The sequence below is a fragment of the Crotalus tigris genome, unplaced genomic scaffold (assembly GCF_016545835.1).
Source record: "Crotalus tigris isolate CLP2741 ecotype Arizona unplaced genomic scaffold, ASM1654583v1 scf7180000020464.425836, whole genome shotgun sequence".
NCBI classification, from domain to species: Eukaryota; Metazoa; Chordata; class Lepidosauria; order Squamata; family Viperidae; genus Crotalus; species Crotalus tigris.
In genome coordinates this window covers 281,248-301,260 of record NW_024098032.1, presented here as the reverse complement: position 1 = coordinate 301,260, position 20,013 = coordinate 281,248, and the positions used below count along the sequence as shown (strand labels likewise).

The window sequence follows — 20,013 nt, the reverse complement described above, 5'->3', positions numbered from 1 at the left end:
TAAATTGGGAAACATGTTTGCAGCACTTTCACAATACAAGAAACAAGGAGTTGTAGCATATATTAAACAAGAAATCTTGGCAAATCAAATTTATAAAGATGAAGAGGGTAGAATCTTAATAATAGAAGTAACCTTAAATAAAACAAAAATTGCCCTCATGGGAATTTATTCCCTGAATGAGGGGCAGAAACAATTCTATAAAAAACTACATAGTATTATTAATAAATTGGAATACGACAACATTTGTATTATGGGAGACTATGATGTAACCGTGGATAGACACTTAGATTATAAATGTGGAAAGAGTAGAAAAAAAACTAGAGGAACATTACCTGATACATTCCTAAAAATGGTAGAAGAGCTTAATATTCAGGATACCTGGAGAGAGAGGAATTTAGGGAAAAAACAGTTTACATATTACTCAGGACATCACCAATCATGGTCCAGAATTGATATGGTGTGGATGTCAGCAGATTTAAATTTGGAGGTAGGGGATATTGTAATTGATACGAACTCCTGGGCTGACCACAATCCAGTTAGAATCAGATGGAAAGAGCCAAAAAGAATGAGGAGATGGACCCTGAAAAGAGCAATTCTAAAACATAAAGAATTCAAAATGAAATTGGAAGAACAAATGGACCTGTTTTTTAAGACAAATAAAAAGGAAGATACGAATTCCCAAAATTTATAGGATACAGCCAAAGTTTATATGAGAGGGGTTGCAATCTCTTATATGGCCAGGGAAAACAAAATTAAAACACAATGACAAAGAAATTTAGAAGATGAATTAAGTAGAGCCAAGGAAAATTTACAAAAGAAACCACAAAGACGTGATTTGAAACAACAGATAGATCTAATTAAACATAAGATGAATATCATTGGGAAGGAAGAATTAGGACAGCAGATAAAATGTACTAAACAAAATTTCTTTGAAAATGCTAATAAACCGGGGATATGGCTGGCCTACAAAATTAAAAAAAAACATAATAATAAACAGAGGATTAGTAAACTTTATAATGCAGAAAGTGATATGGCATACCAGAAGGAAGGAAAGAAACTAGTGGCATATGAGTTCTATAAGAACTTATACAAAGATGATGAATGGAGAAATAATGATGATATTCTAAAGTATTTACAAACAGCCGATTTACCGAAAGTGCCAGAAGAGTTTAAAAATCTGTTGAACAAAGAGCTCTTGGAGGCAATTAAGAAACAAAAAAATAACAAAGCCCCAGGGCCAGATGGTTTTCCTGTAGAAATGTATAAAATTGTACAAGAATTTTTAAGCCCAATATTGTTGGAACTATTTAATGAGATTTTAATAATGGTTAAATACTAGCCTCAAGGGAAGAAGCTCTTATCACCCTGATTCCTAAGGAAAATTTGGACTTGACGCATATTAAGAACTATAGACCCATCTCATTATTAAACTCAGACTATAAGATTTTTATGGCCATAATGGCTCAGAGACTTGAAAGATTCCTAGCAGATTTTATACATTCGGATTAAAATGGTTTCTTACCTAAAAGATACATAAGAAACAATGTCAGGACTGTTCTGGATATATTGGAGTATTATGAGGTACACAATGAAAAGCAAATGGGGTTAATCTTCCTCGATGCACAAAAAGCATTCGACAATGTGAAATGGGATTTTATGTTTAATCAATTGTTGCATATGGGCTTTGGGGAAAATTTTATAAATATGTTCAAATCAGTTTATTTTAAACAGGCAGCAAAAGTAATAATTAATGGAGAAATAACCGATAGTTTCCAAATTCAAAAAGGTACAAGGCAAGGTTGTCCGTTATCGCCGTTATTGTTTATACTATCCCTGGAGGTACTAATCAGAGTGATTCAGAAAGATGGACAGATCAAAGGATTAGAGATTAAGAAAGAAATGTTTAAAATGCAAGCCTTTGCAGATGATCTTGTCTTTATAATCGAAGAGCCACTACAATCGGGACAAGATTGATGGAAGTATTGAGTAAATATGGGGAAATAGCAGGCCTAAAGATAAATAAAGAAAAAACCAAAATGCTCGTTAAGAATATGACTAAAATACAGAAAAATGAATTAGTTGACAGAATAGGCATTCAGATTACGAATAAAATAAGATATTTAGCGATACAACTAACTGCTAGATGTGTTACACTTAAAAGAGACAATTATGATAGGTTAATGGAACAGATTAAAATTGATTTAGATACTTGGACCAACTTGCAACTCTGTTTTATGGGTAGAATTGCCATAATTGCCGAGGTGGCGCAGCATTTAGAGTGCAGTACTGCAGGCCACTTTAGCTGACTTGTTCAGCAGGTCAGTGGTTCAAATCTCACCGGCTCAAGGTTGACTCAGCCTTCCATCCTTCCAGGGTAGGTAAAATGAGGACCCAGATTGTTGGGGGCAATGTAAATATATATATATACATTGCTTACTGGTGTACACCGCTTAGAGAGTGCTTGCACTTAAAGCGGTATATAAGTCTCATAAATAAATAAATAAATAAATAAATAAATAATCAAAATGAATGTCCTACCTAAAATTTTATTTTTGTTCCAATGTATACCCATAAAATTAGATAAGAAATTCTTTCAAAACTTTAACAAAACCATACACAAATTTATTTGGCAAGAAAAAAAAGCAAGGATTAAATTAAAATTATTGCAGGATGTGAAAGAAAGGGGTGGATTTGGCCTCCTAGACCTGGAAAAATATTATCAGGCCATGGTATTATTATGGGTGCAGGATTGGATATTATTGAAGAATAGGAGACTATTATGTCTGGAAGGTCACGATTTGCAGGTAGGATGGCATGCTATGTTATGGGATCAGAAATATAAAACACACAAATATTTTTGAAGGCATTACATCAGATGAGCTCTAATTGACGTATGGGTTAAAACATGGCAACCAAATTATATACAAGTCCCCAGCTGAATTTCAATGCTAGAAATGCATATACACCCAAAGCTTATACAATTAGGAAAAATTATAACATATAAAAATGTACTAGATGAGAAAGGGGAATTGAAATCCAGGAAAATTCTTCAAGACGAAGGGGTAGAATTAGAATGGCGGGCATATCTTCAATTACAGGCAAGATACTGGAAAGTTTAAAAAAGAGCTAGGCATAAAAATAGAGCTGACAGGGCTGGATAAAATACTATTAGGAATCGAGGACAAAATGATTAAAAAATTATATCATTTTTTGCTAGATCAGGCAATGTATGAGGAACAGGTAAAAGAAACCATGTTAACGTGGAGTAGGGATCTTGATCTCAACTTTGATCTGCACATCTGGCAAGAATTATGGGTAAGAAATAGGAAGCTTACTTTGGCCACCTCCTACAAAGAAAATCTCTACAAAATGTTCTATAAATGGCACCTCCCACCCACAAGGTTAGTTAAAATGGGTCCAAATTTTTTTTCCACATGTTGGAAATGTAAATTGGCAAAAGGGTCCTATTACTATATGTGGTGGGAGTGCCCAAAAGCCCGTGATTTCTGGAACAAGATAAAAAAAATGGCTGGAAAAAATATTAATGATAGAGATACAGTTAAAACCAGAACTCTTCTTATTAGGCATAACCACACAGAAATACGATAAAGGGATATTTTATTTGATGCTACATATCTTCATGGCTGCTAGACTGGTGTATGCACAAAACTGGAGGAATAAAGAAATTCCAACAGAAGAAGAGATTCTATGCAAAATTCTATCGTGTGCAGATATGGATAGGCTCACAATGGAAATGAAGGACAAGACAGAGTCAGATTATTTTGAAATCTGGGACAAATTTTATTATTGGTGTGAATCAAGGAGGACTGTTCGGGTTATAAACTAGTGTTAAGATAGAAACATATATAATTGTATGTTAGTATATGGAGACACAAATTAGATATTGTATTGATAGAAAAATATATATGTACGTATATATAGAGATCAAGAATTATATGTATGAAGAGAAACAAATTCTTAGAAATATTTATACTGGAATGTTGCGTTATGTCCATCTTTGTTTTAACTGTATTATAAATAAAAAACTTTTTATATATAAAAAAGCATATATGAAGTGCAACATTTCACTGAAGATTTATTTTCTGCATTCCTATTTGGACTTTTTTCCCAATAATCTAGCTTCAGTCAGTGATAAACATGGTGAAAGGTTTTACCAGGACATTGCCACAATGGAAAAATGGTATCAGGGCAACTGGAATCCATCAGTGCTGGCTGACTATCGTTGGACACTGCAGTGAGATGCACTGGACACTGAATGCAAGCGAATATCAGCAGCAAAAGACTTTTAACCCTGTTGAACCCATGCAGCATGTCAGAACTGTATGTGGTTAAATACTCTATAGTCAATAGAAATTAATTTCATATTTCTCAAGATTCCTACATGATACAGCCATTCTGAAATTACTTTTGTGTTCAATTTGAAGGAGCCTATCATAATCACCAAACATTTTTCAGGAAGCAAAACTTTTTGAAAAAAAAATGGATTAAGGGCAAAGAGAAAGTTCACTCAAGCACAGGCAATTTTTCTAATGGGAGCTTTGCCTCTTGAATAGGATACAGCAACATATCAATAAAGATAGTCCTCATTTAGCGACCACAATTGGGATCTGCAAATCATGTGACCAGTATGGATTTATGGCATTACTTCCCTCTCTGTCAGTAACACTGCACATGTTAAGAGAAACATTGCATAATCACAATTTACAAGGGTTTTTTTCTTCATTCTCCATTAATTCTGCTTGTCACAAGCTGATTGGGAAGTACAAAAGTATCACTCACATGACTATGGGATGCTGCAATCGCCATAAATGCACTTCAGTTGCAAAGTGCCCAAATGATGATTACATTACTGCAGGAACTGCAGCGTTTATAAGTGATTTAGGCCTCCACAAGGCATGAAGCTGTTTTTGCTTCTTCATATCTCCCTGATCTGTCCAATTCATTGAAGCTGACATTCCTGATAACTACTTTATTTTGAAGTATTTTTACCTTAATTTATGGTATTTTATTTTAAATTGTCAATTGTTTGTTGAAAAGAATTGTAAATTGTTAATCAAACCTCTTATGTAGGCTTTATTCCTGCCAGTTTGGTCTAGAGATTAATGCATCAAACTAGAAAGCAGCAGGCAGTGAGTTCAGGTCCTGCCTTAGACATGAATGCAGCTGGGTCATTTTGGGCCCATCATACTCAGCCTAACCCACCTCACAGGGTTGTTGTTGTAAGAGAAGGAAGGTGTGTTGAATATATTGACTGCCTTGACTTACTCGTAAAAATAATAAAGGTAAACAAACAAACAAATTGTTATATACCCTTTTATCAACATCTTGAAACATTCTAGACTTTAGGTGTCTTACAGTTTTTTTTCAGGTAATGTTTATGTTTTCTAATGCTGTCGTTTGCTATGTTCTTTGTTTTATTTTTTTAAGAAGCCAACTGTTTCATTTGCTAGGTAGTGACAGTAATAAAGAGTATATACAAATCTATGTTATTGCAGCCTTTGAAAGGTGAAAAATATAATGAAAGTATGTTCCTTGGATTAAAAAAGAAACAAATGATGATCCTTGCTTTTGAATATTTTATCTACATATTAATTAATCATTAGAAATTTGTTAGAATTATTTTTCTGTGAAGATACTTTTTTTTACATATCAGACACCAACAATTGTATTAATCTAAAACTATTTTTGGACCCCTAAAGACAATAAATACCTTTGTTTTTAAATTCAGTTGAATATGAAAAAAATATATAGTTTTAATTCCAGTCTAAATGAGAATAGCCTTAATTCTACTAAAATCAATCCGATCTAAAATGAGTCTTTAAAATGGGAATTAAGCATACACCATCCATAATGTAGAATGGGATCTTTAAAGAATATCATAAAATAATAATTTTAATTTTAAATGACTTTTTTAAATGCCAATGATTTTTTTAGATGCAATTATGTGTGAAATGTACTTTATGCATATTAAATATATGCTTAGAGATGGCTTCAAAGGAGTTGGTTTCTAAGTATTCAAACTAATAAGTTAGTAATTTAGTAATAACAATCAGAAGCAGAATGTCTCCTTTGATTTTATATACATTACTTTTTCACATCTATTTATTCTGAAGATTACAGCTTCCGATGGAGTACAAGAAAGTTTGCCAGTCACAGTCAATATTTTTGTGCTTGATGCAAATGATAATTCTCCAACTTTCTCAAACATATCATATAATGTCAAGATCTACACAGACATGAGGCCTGGAGAAAGCATTATCAAGGTAATAGAGCAGTTTCTTTTCTCTGAGTTTTCAACCATTTTTTTAATAAAAATAATAAGACATGGGAAAATAAATTTGCATTATAGAACAAAGGGCTATCCACTCATGTAAATTAGGGAGTGACCCTAACATTTTGAGAACATGTATTTTCTTAACAGGGATGTTATTATTTACTATTAATGTTGTTGTTGTTGTTGTTATTATTATTATTTAATATATTGTAAAAAGTGATGGCTATTGCTGGTCTACAACTGCAATAAATTTATTATCAAAGGGATTATGATATAACCTTAGAGAGAGAGAGCATAAAATTCAATTGCATTTATTATTGCTTTACATTCTGTCTTTTCCCATTTTTTTCACTTTTTCGCCTTTTTCATTTCTTTATTCTTTCCTCACCACTTTTCTTTTTTCATTACATGTTTTGTTCTTCAAAAATGTTTAAATAAAAATTAATTTAAAAAATGAAAATAAATTTAAGTAGGAGGAATTAAATTGTTTTAGAAACTTTGCTCTTTACTAGAATCTTCTAGAAAGTCAGTTAGGCTTACAATTTGACAGTTTGCTAGCCAAATAGACTCATATTTGATAACAGACAACCTAATTGCTCCTTCACTGTTAAGTTGTTGCTTCCTCTAACAAGTTGACAAAATATTCCATTGCCAATATTATTATATTTTTATGACAAATATCAAATAATTACTATCTATTTTCTTTACCATGCTATAAATTGTTGCTGTGATAAATATTTGTCCTGATAGTAATTATTCAGCCAACTTTTTGTATGCATTGTTGATGATGGTGGCTAGGGGGATTTTAAGTAATGTAGTGTCTTAAAGTTTGGCAAAGACTTCAGTTTTTAAATTTCTATAGGTCCTACCTTGAATTCTGGTTCCACGTTTTTTTTTTTCAAGCATGATCAATAACATACTTTGAAAGCTTCATATGAACTTCAAACTAGTAGAAATTACCTTGAAATTGAAAGGTTTGTGCTAAAGATAGATTCACATTTTATATTTTTAATTCAGTATATGTACTTGATTTAAATTACTCCTTCAAAACAATTTTTGAAAATCACCTAGCCTCTACAAGTAATCATTGGTTGATGCTGTTCCATGATCATTCAAAGTTATGATTCTTTTGAACAAGTGGTTATGATTGGTCCTCAAAGTTCCAGCTGTCAAAGTACCTTAGTGGTCATGTGATTGTGATCTGAGTGTTGCGCTTGTATAATTGCAGCATTCCAGAGAAACATGGTTACAATTTGTGACCTTTCCTGCTGGCTTCCGCAAGCAAAGTCAATAAGGAAGCCAACAAGGTAAAATTACAAGTTGCTTAGGGAAGTGTGCCCCACCGGTGTTCCCTCTCTGAACTTCACTATATTCCCTCTGCACTTCCCCATCACTGGCACAACCTTGCACACCTTGTCCTATTCCTCAGTGACCACCCCAAGCCACAGTCATGCTGAACCTCCCGTACCACTTGCACACACTTACACACCCTCTTTTATCTAGCAGCCCCACTGCACTCCTGGTATATCTCCTTTGATATATAGATAAACCACATTTATAGAATATTCAAAAGAGACAAGAAAAAAAGAAACAAAAAGACCAGAACACATCATCTTCAGGAACCAACACCTAGATGAGCAGGGATTAACACCAGACAAACAATTAAACAAAAGCCAATGCCCCAATCAAGCAACTACAATCCATACCCTCACTAAAATTTGCAGGGCAGGCCATTGTATACTGTATAAACATGGAGCGACCCCATCCTCACTGGCATTGATCATGTTACCTAGTTGGGTAATGAAAGGTCTGCAAGTTCAGAAAATATCAAGGACTCCATATTTCAACCGTGAGCTACATATTTTCTCTTCTGTTGGAAATGTACTATGTCAGATCTTCTGTTAAGGTATATAGCTGAGTTACTTATGTCCATAATTTTGTACTAACTGATCTGATATATATTTTGTTATAGTTATTAGAACCTTGCGAAAAAGTGGTTAATAAATATAAGTACACTGCAATAATTACGTGACAAATTAGGTGAAATTAGTTGTATGAAATAAATTTAGGTGTTTGTGACATGCCTTTGATTCACTTCAGAGAAATCTTTATCTTCAAGGTAATACAATTTTCCTTATAGGGACGAAAGACATAATATCTCAGAAATCTTATTCTATTGTCAATGAAATTGATTATCTTAATATTTATGTATAATACATCCAGATGGAATCATTAGTTTCACAATTGTAAAAAGGCTTAATTGTAAGATCTTAAAACTGATTTGTACAGTTCTCCACCTATATGGTTGTCATTCCATATAAAACTCAAGATGGCATTGATGCCTTTTTTCTAAAATGCAAACGTAGGTGGCTATATAAAGCTAGTAAGCTATAAGGAAAACTTCCTTTTCATCAGTAGAATAAGTAGTAATAATAGTAGTAGTTTCCTAAGTAGATAAATTGTCAGATATAATATATTGTGATTATTTAGGTAACTGACCAATATGACCAAAAAAAGGTTACTTTGGCCTTGAATGGAAAAGAAATATAATATTGTCCATGGATGAGGAATAAAGGCTGTTATATAAGTACAAAAGGCAAACATAGGAAGTAGTTTGAGAAAAGGTGTGTGTTTTTTGCTGTTACTAAGAGGAATAATAATTTAATTTACAGCTAAATTTAATTTGGTCTAGAATATCTGCCGTTAGAAATCACAGTTATAATATTATCAAAATAATTGCCACATTCCCTATACAGTTCTGAATGGTATGCAATGGTATAAAAAAAGGAAAAATAAGAAATAGCAAAAGAAATGAAAATCAGGAAAGAAAACAGAAAAGAAAGTGCCAAGGTTCCAATAGATGAGACAAAAACAAATCAGAAACAAATCAGGCTAGAGATTTCCTCAAAGAACATGTTTATTGGCTACATAGTATTGACACAGTCAAAAGTGAAACCAAGTCTGAAATCCCCTTCAAAAAGAAACACTATTACAAAGTTAAACTTCCCACCTCATAACTATGCAATCCCAATAGAATGGTTTGGACTTCTGGTTCTGGTACGCGGTGACATCGGTCGTGCCTGGAGACTCGTCTCCATGCCGTCTGGAGTTTCCTTCGCCGGTAGACCCCCTAGGGGGTTGAAAGTCACCCTGGAGGGGCGACCACCGAGGAGGAGGCTTGCTGGTAGATATGGGAGGGCAGCAGCTTCTCCCGTGTCTCCAGCTATCTCCTTAGAGCCGACGGAGCAAAGATCGTCCTGCAAGATGGCTGATCACCCTGCTGCATCAGCCAAAAGTCACACTGACACCTAAGAGTAATAGACCCACTGCGGATCACCCGGGTGAGACCCTTTTTGTTCCTCTCTTCACCCTATGCTCTTTCTGCCTGTAAAAGCGTCATTGGAATTACTTCCCCGTTTGGAAGAAGCAGCTTTTGTATGTGTGGGAACAAAGGCGTTATACAAAATGACAGAATAAAACTTTTTTAAAGACTATATTTTATCCCTATTCACATTGAAGTACAGAAAAAATTGTTTTTTGGGGTTTTTTTGGGCGATATTATTATTTTATATTGGGAGAGTATTTCTTTTTCCACTCTTTCTATAAAAAATAGAAAAAAGGAAAAAATAATAATAATGGCATTTGAAAAAGACTTTTTAGCTTACTGAGGACATCTCATAAGTTAATATTGTAATTGTTGACTATTTGGAGATGAGATGGTTTTGGCCTTCAAACTTTTTTTCAAGAAAAAAGATAATTTGAGCCAGCTGTGGGATTTGTGGGGGTGGATACTCTTCAACTGTAGCCCCCACTAAAAAAAAGAAAAAGAAAAGAAAAAAGGATTTCTCTTTAACCATTGTTAAAATGGAGAAGCCTCAATCACATTTAAACTGTAAACTTATACTGGAAAAGATCTGTGAGGCCAAAGAAGAAATATGTACTACAATAAAAGAGTTTACTACAGAATTAAGAGCCAGAACTTCTACTTTAAACCTCAAACTGACTCTCAGATTACACCTGACTATTCTACAAAACAGATTATACAAGAAAAGGACTTAACTGAGAATAAAGATACATTTATCTTGCCTTACAAGCAGTCCACTTATGCCTTTGAGGACCAGGAAAAGCAAAGACTGAGTTTTGAACTTTTGAAGCAATGAGGCGTTATGGATAAGAGAAACAGAGGGCCAATGCAGAGGCTAAGATAGTTTTCACCGAATCAAATAACACTACAAGCAATAAAAAGAGATTTATTAGCTGGAAGGGAAGCTCTGCTATGGAAACCTGCCTGGCATAAGAGGAAAGCTCGAATAAGATTGAAAAATGAAATTTAAAATTTCACGCATTGGATGCATATGGACTGATTTAAGGATTAAGATTATGAGTTAGAAGTAAAGAGATGTTTCAGACTTGAATTGAATTAATAATTAATTGAATGTTAACCAAATAAGATGACTTGTTTGTTTTATAACATGGATGTTATTAGCTATGACATCTGGATGAAATCTGAATTCTATTCAATGGATTGAACAGAACTGGATGAAATTTGAATTCTGTTCAATGGATTGAAATGATTTAAGGTCTGATATTTTGTCAGCTTAAAGAGATTGATTAATTGATGGATTAGATATGTAGAGGAAAGATAGATAGATATATTTAGATGTTTATAGGATAGATCAATATTTTTGCCTAAAAATGAGATATTTTTTTATATAGTGGATTAAAGGTAATTTAGAATACTAAGAATGTATTTTTTAGAATGATAGGTTTATTTGTATGAAAATTATTATGTAATGGTAAGAAGAAAATTGAAGAGATGTTTTAGATTTGGATTGAATTAATAATTAATTGAATTAATTTAATAAGATGATGTGTTTGTTTGATGACATGGAGGTTATTAGTTATGATAATTAACTGGATGAAATTTGAATTTTGTCTAATGGATTGAAATGATTTAAGGTCTGATACTATTTTGTCAGCTTAAAGAGAATGATTAATTGATGGATTAGATAGGTATAGGTTAGATTAATATTTTATTTTAAATAGGGGAGATTAGTGGAAGAAGAAATAAATAAAACTTATGATAAAATTAAGGAACTAGAATATATTTGGAAGGGATACTTGAACTGATACTGTTTTTATTTAAAGTTAATTTGATTACGGTATTGTAAATTTATAAAACCTTAAATCAGGTCTAGGTTGAACAAATTTAAGCTAGAATTGGATATTTTAAATATACTATGCTATTGGAGGGAAAAAGAGAGGGAACACTTGATGTATTGATTGAACTATGTATATATGTTTTGTTCTAGGATGTTTGATTACCTCAGTACCACGGTGTGTCCTGAGTACTTTTTCTTAAGAATTAAAAAACCAGTAAAATTTGTTTTTTTTTAAAAAAAGAATGGTTTGGCAGCCCAAAAGAGAAAAAGACTCCAGCATGTGTCCACCAGTAATCAGCACTCAGATCATCATAGATTAACTCCAAGGTCACTTCAGACCAACAATCAAGTAAACAATACCCCAATCAAGAAACTACCAAAGAGCCATTAGTAAATAGCCTGACCAAAGAATCCCTAAGACCTCCCCAACCCACACAGACAGCAAGACACCAGAATATAAACTGACAGCAAACAGCACTCCTTAGTAGCACTGATAATGTTACCTAGTTAGAGTAATGAAATGTCTGCAAGAAAATAATCAAGCTCAGAGAGCACCAAGGACCCCTCATTTCAACCCTGAGGTACAAATATTCTCCTTCATTGATTCATCCATACTTTCTATATTTAAAAAGTTTATAATAGTTATTGCCCCACTGATCATGAAAAAATTCAGATCTTTTAATAATAAACACAGGAGTCATCCTAGCATTGCCAGCTATTCGTAGTGTTTGTACTATTTACATTGACTGTTAAGTAGATTTAAAAAGCACTTTCAAGGCTGATTGGCTAGATAGTTATTGGTTTTCCTTAATTCAGATCTGACTATCCTTAAAATATTCTTTTGTGTGATTAAAATAGAACATATTTGGATTTTGAGACTGATGAAAACAGCTAGCTACTTATTTCTCTGAATGAAAGAATGACCATGAAAGGATCTATTATACGGGTTTGATTTCCCAACTGAAGTCTAGGTAGTTGCTTTTCTCAATGATAACTTAAACCATAATTTTCAGAACTCTAATAATGAATCTTATAATTCATTAAATAGTTTCTCCTTTTATTTTTTTTTTCCTAAATCTTCTCGAGATGGGGGTTATTTTTTCTTTAGCATCTCTTGTACAGTACAGATTTCTTAGGAATAGAAACTGAAATAAATTCAAAGTTTTAAAAAAGAACTATAAAAATAAATGCTATGGTCTATCCACAATATCTGTACTTTATTCCTTATCTATTTTTGCCTGCTATTTCTTGTCTACTTAGGTATGTGTCTGGTCTTTTCCAATTCTTCTCCTCTTTGCCTTCATTTCTCTTTTTAAATAAAATGAACAACAGTATAGTCCCTAGTTAGAAAGAAAAATCTTTTAAATCTGGGTTTAAGTTCCTTCTATTGTAGAGGAATTGTTTAACCCTGTCAATGGAGAATAGAGATTAAGTTTGAGAAGATTGGTATTTAACTACAGTGGTACCTCAGGACTTATTGTTAATTGGTTCCGGAAAGCCCAATGAGTATCAAAAATGATAAGTACCAAACAAAATATAAGGAATAATGTAGCAAGTCACAATGCAGCCAGTATCAACAGGTTCTAGTGTATGTGCTGAGTAGCGAACAAATGATGAGTATCAAGACAAAATTTTCATGTCAAAATGCATTGAGTATCAAATTTAATGAGTTTCAAAGCAGTTGAATACCAAGGTACCACTGTATTAAATAATAACTTGTATTTTCTCTTTATGTGTCCATGGGTTAACAGCCTATATTTTTGTAGCTGTATTCTAATGAAAATAAAATGAAATACATGTTCTATGATGGAAGAATCAGCAGAAGATAATAAATGTAAATTAAAATCTAAACCCTAAATGGATAGGCAGTTAACTTTATTGATATTAAGCTGGTCACAACTGCATTGCATCCTGGTCTCATATGTTTTAGAATATTTGATTCAAAAGAAATTAAGATTATTGAGTTTGGGTTTCTCGTTGTTGTTGTTTTGTTTTAGCTTGAAAGTTACCTAGATCTAGTCTAACACAATGTCACTGTAAGGACCCACCCCACTTTGCATCTTAAGAAGACAGAACTCTTGGAATAATTCTTCCAACAAGAATCCTTTATTAAGAAAAAGTGGTTGCAGGCGTGCTAGACAGGACTTGGGGTTCAAGCTCCCCCATTCGAGGTTTTAAGGGGTTCCCCAGTAGTCCAACCCAATCACCCCCCTCTTCCAGTGACAGTTTCAGGCATCACAATCCCACTCCTTTTTTCCTTTCTTCCGTCTGGATGGAGACTTCAGATAAACTACATGAAAGGTAAATAGCCTCCTTTGTTATGATAAGACCTTTTGGTGCTAACCACATTCAAACCCTTTGAAGTTGTACCAAAGGAAGTGAGGGCCATAAAGCCCCTTTGTTCACTCCCCTCTCTTTCTTTATGGCAGAATCCAGAGAGGGCAGAAATGGGGTTTTCTATAATTAATAATTGGAGATGAAGTATAATTGGATTCTGACAGTCACATTGTTTGAGCCATCTTGAATAATTGCTACGTGAGATGTAAATCAAATGAATATATAAAACAATTGGTATTTTTCCCCCAGTAGATTTTGATAAAAGTTTTCAGCTGAAACAAATAATGTATGTCCAAATGTGTTCAGAATATGCATAGTGCTGCACCACAATGGCCTAGATTTTGCACAATCTTCACATATTTCAAGCAGATATGAAATATGCATAGTATTCTCTTCATTTTTTTTTTAAAAATGGGCAAAATTCAGTTGATCTGATGCAAAGTTTTCTAAGTCTAGTTGATACATAAAAAATAAATGACAAACAGAATGCACAAAATTGGGTTTTAAAACTTCTGTATTTATATTATCCTCAGTCTCATGGCCTTCTGAAATGAGTAAAGACTGGATGTACCTTTCAGGGAATATCATGTTTTAAAATCATTTGGACACAAATGCTCAATCATAATTGCACAATGGCCAGTTTTACGGAAAGAATGTTTCTTTCATACATAGCTAGAGAAATGAGCTTTGACCGTATAAACAAAACTATTGAATTGCCTAAATTCTCCAGTTCTCATATGTTGTTGTTTTTACCTAAAATTCCATGACTGTTTTAGGTTTCACATGATATTTATTGTGAGCATCTTCAGTTTTATGAGGCAACTAGAGAGCCTTGCCTCTTGATAACAAAGGAAATGTACTTAATAAAATAGTCACATACTTACATCTTTTGATCATAAAAATATGTCTTCGTCGTCATTCTTTTAGCACTGTATTCATTCTGTTCTCCCATTAAGTATATAACAGAATCCCATCGTAGTCCTAGCTGCGATGTCACAGATTTCTCATAGATTTCTCACATGCCTTTTTTATTTTATTTATTTTTATTTATCAAATTTAGAAATCACCCATCTCCCTCACAGTCTCTGGATGTTGTACAAACAATTTCTTTGTCCCTAATTTTACAAATGCTTTCCTCCATCTTTACTGGTAGTGGTCAAGAAAAGAAAAATATTAGTCATGAGTCATCCCATATCAAATTGAGTCTGAATGAATAATTGAATTATAAATATTGCAGATCAATAAATAATCTCTTGCTCCATATTAAGTGTAAGACTGAGATCACAAAAAAAAAATGAAAAACCCAGGAGCTATGTACATTTTGTGATGGCAGACCCCAATAATTTATTAATCCAAAGGTATCAGCCATGCTATTCCATGACAATTTTCACAACACGATTCAAATAGCTAAAGTAAATATATGCTAATAGTGAATGATTCTGAGAAATTGAAGGGTAGTAGTTGGAAAGCAAAGCTGCCTAAGCAAAACATCTGCACATTTCAATTTAGATCAGCAGGAAATAATCACATTAGGCATTTGGAAATGAGACCAATTTGCCTGAACTTTTTAGTTCATGATAGATATTGAACTACAAGAGTCAAGATGTCTTATTAGCTTTCCCATGTTTTGGCCAAAAATATCTCTGGTAATGAGAGCTCTGTCCAGCTGAACTAACTTTTGTTTAAAAATGACTGTAACAAATGAAATGTGGCATTAATATAAAAGACACAGTATTGTTAAAGACAGGATGCAATGTAAGTAGCCTAGAGCTTTTTTTTTTGCCCAAGGCAAATTGGGCTTTCCTTGAGCTGTAACCGAAGAGATCCATCATTGTCAAGTTGTGAGTACTGCTTATTTTTAGGGAACAAAATTACCATTTCTGTATGAGATATACAGAGAGAGAGCAGAAAGGATCCTTGTTTTAACTGCTTTTATAGATTCAGGAATGTCCAGGATCATATAAACTGGCGCCTATCTACCAAAGACACCTGCAGTTTGTATATTCTGAATCATAGGGCAGTATGACAGTTCTGTGATTTTAACGCTACCTTTTCAGACATATTTTTACTCCTTCCAAATGTTATTCAGATAACTTAACGCTTCCAACCATGCTCATTTGTAAATTTAATTAACTTTGTTAATTTAGGTATTTGTGATTCTACCATTTTTCCTTTTCATGTTGTCACAATAAAACTTGGCCTGGTTCCTAGTGTGTAATTAAATGGTTAGGACTGGTATTTTTGTGAAAGGCTTTGATTTATCTTCTTCTCCTCATTCCCTGAACTGGAGAAGGCCTGTTATTATACTTTTTCAAAGAAACCTTCAATCTTTATTAATAGCATTAATTGAGAAGATCAGCAACTATGCGCAGTTTGACAAAGAAATGTTTACATGATTAAAGTAATAGTTTCCCAGTTTTAGCAAGAAAAAGGCACCTCTTTCAGTTGAGTACTTTAAGATTGCAGCTGATGCTGTCAGCCATTCAAAAGATGAGTTTTTATTTGGAAAGAAGTCTTACTGTGCTTAATTGGTTTTACTTCTTAGTAAATGAGTTTACAGCTGCACCTTTAAACTAATTGTTCTCAATAGAAACCACAGCATGCCTTTGGCTCGTAATCATTCAAGTATAACTTACATACAGATGCCATGAGAAAAATTCCCACCCATCGTTGTCCTCTCAAACAAGAAAAGATGGGCGTATGTGAATATATTTGATGAACAGGTGGAAGCATGTTATTTTAATCACTGAGATGTTTTAGTTCTGAATGACTGGCACAAGGTGGATCGTGTTCCCCTGAGACAATTATGACTGTTGGTAGTATTATTCACTAGTCACTAACGAATAGTACATTTCTTGCAGTTATATCCATTTTTTTGCCATTGTCTCCATCCTTTCAACTCATTCCACTCCAAAGCTTATGAGGATAATGGTACATTTTAGAACCAAATGGGATGTGGTACAGTAGGCTTTTCAACCATCTTTTTGTTAGGTTTTAACTATATATCTTTTATTTTAATATTTAGCTGCCTCAAATGCTTCCAGATTAAAAAAAAAAGTAATGTGAAATGGTAATAAATGTGGATGTCCTGGGCAAAAGACATTCCTAAATATAATTCTGTAATCATATTCCTAGGTTAACTAATGTTTTTCTTTTCTTTACAACAGTGTTTCTTAACTTTGGCTATTTGAGGAAGGATTGACTTCAACTCCAGAATGTGTCAGCCAGCATGGCTGGCTGAGGAACTATGGCAGTTGAAGTCCACCTATCATCAAGTAGCCAAACTTGAGAAACACTGCTTTATACTATTTGTTTATATTTTAGATTGCAGTTTTTATATCATTTAGTCTCATAATTCAACACCTGACTGTTTAGGACTGATATCATAAGATATATCATAAGCTCCCTCTGATTGTACTTTAACTCTTCTTGTTGCAAAACAACAATAAACCTAGAATGTTGATTCTTTTCAATTGCAGCTTACTGCTATGGATGTAGATGAAGGTCCAAATGGACAGATTAGATATGAAATCTTGGCTGGTGACCAGGGAGACTTCACAATCAATGATAAGACAGGCCTTATCACCATTGCACCAGGAATTACACTGGTAGTAGGTCGGTCCTACACCCTCACTATCAAAGCATCTGACGGGGCACCACTGGCACAGAAAAGGTAAATCATACTTGACTTTATTTCTTTGGCTATTTAACCTGAGAAATTAGCTTTTAACCCTATAAGGAAGTATGAAGTCAAGATGAATAATATTTTGATGGTCAGGAATTTTACTTTATATTTATTTATATTTCACAGTTCTAAACCATTCATCTCCTTCAAAGAGGTAGTTTGGACGGTATACAATAAAACATCAAAATATAAAAACAGTGTATAAAAATAAGATTGTTAGAGTTAACATTTTAGAATTACTTTTTTAAAAATTATAAAAAAAATTAAGGAGGCAAACATGATTGTTGTTGTTAATTGCGAAGTCGTGTCTGACCCATCGCGACCCCATGGACAACGTTCCTCCAGGCCTTCCTGTCTTCCACCATCTTCTGGAGTCCATTTAAGCTCACGCCTACTGCTTCAGTGACTCCATCCAGCCATCTCATTCTCTGTCGTCCCCTTCTTCTATTGCCCTCAATTTTTCCCAGCATTAGGCCCTTCTCCAGTGAGTCCTTCCTTCTCATTAGGTGGCCAAAGTATTTGAGTTTCAACTTCAGAATCTGGCCTTCTAAAGAGCAGTCGGGGTTGATCTCTTCTAGGACTGATTGGTTTGAACACCTTGCAGTCCAAGGGACTCACAGGAGTCTTCTCCAGCACCATAGTTCAAATGCCTTGATTCTTTGTCGCTCAGCCTTTCTTATGGTCCAACTTTCACAGCCATACATTGCAACTGGGAAAACCATAGCCTTGACTATACGCACTTTTGTTGGCAGAGTGATGTCTCTGCTTTTTATTATGCTCCCCAGGAGCAAGCGTCTTTTAATTTCTTGGCTGCAGTCCCATCTGAGGTGATCTTGGAGCCCAGGAAAATAAAATCTGTCACTACCTCCATTTCTTCCCCATCTATTTGCCAGGAACTGAGAGGGTCGGATGCCATGATTTTGGTTTTCTTAACATGATTAAACCCTGTTAAAAATTCATTGACAATGGCAAAGGGAGAGCTCTCGTGGCACCAACCAACCCCATGGTTACATGTTCTTTTGGGTTCTCCATGCAAGGCTACAGAACCATGTTTTAACTCTTTCTCAAAAGACCAAGAGAGTGGGTGCCCACCTCATTTCTGGGGGGGGGAGAATATTCCGTAGGGTGGGGGCAATGACGGAGAAGGTTCTCTTTTTAGACCCCGCTAGTCAGACTTCTTTAACTGGCGGGGTCTACAATATACTTCCTCTGCCTGGTCAAGTGAATGTGATGGGATGAAACTGATTTATTAAGGGAATGAAAAGTTGTAGGCAAGGACCATTTATCAAAATAGGTACATCTCATATGTCAGGGGTCTTCAAACTTGGCCCTTTTATGACTTGTGGACTTCAACTCCCAGAATTCCTCAGCCAGCATGCCTGGCTGAGGAATTCTGGGAGTTGAAGTCCACAAGTCATAAAAAGGCCATGTTTGAAGACCCCTGACATATGGAGTGGGATGGAATTTTCTATTCTATCTAGATTATGATTAGAGAGCAGATTTTCATTTTTAAAATTTAACTCTATGATATATTTTATACTACAGGTTATTTTTTCTATTTTTCCATCTAAGAAATTAATAGAATGCGATGAGGCTTTTCTTTAATTATTTAGCTTCTCCTTTATGGGAGTCTGTTAGATTTTGGGATTTTAGATATGGATGCAGATAGAGATTAGATCCAACATATGTGATCCTATTTTGCTACTGTCTGCATTCTAAATAACATGGAAATAACACTCACTGACATAATGAACATATGTGGAAATCTATAAAATGGACAATCTGAATATAATACTTAAATGTCAACGGCTTTAAATTATTCTTAGAAAAATATTAAGCAATTTGAGTGCAAATTTACATTTTTGCTTGTCACCAGCCATGTAGCATTGTAGACATCTTAAATTCAAACATATCTTCAAACATAAATACCTATAAGGATTACTCTTCCTAAAGTAATGGAATAAACTCATACTGTAAAAACTCTGTTGAGCTGAAGTATGTACAAGCCTTAGATTTTTTTCCCCCTAGAATTAGAAAGCTGGATTTTTAAAATCTTTTTTTCTGCTGATGCAATTCTTAATAGCAAATTTCAAAACTCAATATAATGTTTGAAACCTTGTTTTGATTTTTTTAAAATAAAAATAAATATATTTCTATTAAATTGATCTAATCAAAGAACTGGGTTCATAAATATGTGCATCTGAGCATTCCCCCCCCCCCAAAAAAAAATCAAGGTTGGCTTATTTTTGAGAAAGTGTTACAATCATTAAAAGCATACTGCACATTATTTTAATCCCCACTGAGATAGCTTTCATATTGTTACTTAGAGCTTAAAGCTTGGTAGAAAATTAACATTTTCTCAAGGTTCTTGCAATTTCTTCAGTTCAGATATGGCTGCTCTCAATTTTAATGGGAATGGAAACAGCTTTACCTGTTTATCAGGACTATAACATAAATTAGAAATTGCTGGATTGGGACTCCTCTCTTTGTTGAGACACCCTGAATACTTAATGCATTATAACATTTAGAGTTTA

At 33.9% G+C, this 20,013-nt stretch overlaps 1 protein-coding gene across 1 annotated transcript in view; it reads left to right on the top strand.

The window, feature by feature from the left end:
* Positions 1 to 20,013, top strand: part of PCDH15 (protocadherin related 15) — a gene marked incomplete at its 5' end in the record, with an annotated part of 401,689 nt that overhangs the window by 111,884 nt on the left and 269,792 nt on the right. The window contains 2 exons of the mRNA XM_039366933.1: positions 6,135 to 6,284; positions 17,274 to 17,467. Coding sequence (XP_039222867.1) covers positions 6,135 to 6,284; positions 17,274 to 17,467 — 344 coding nt within the window. The remainder of the gene's footprint in view (positions 1 to 6,134; positions 6,285 to 17,273; positions 17,468 to 20,013) is intronic.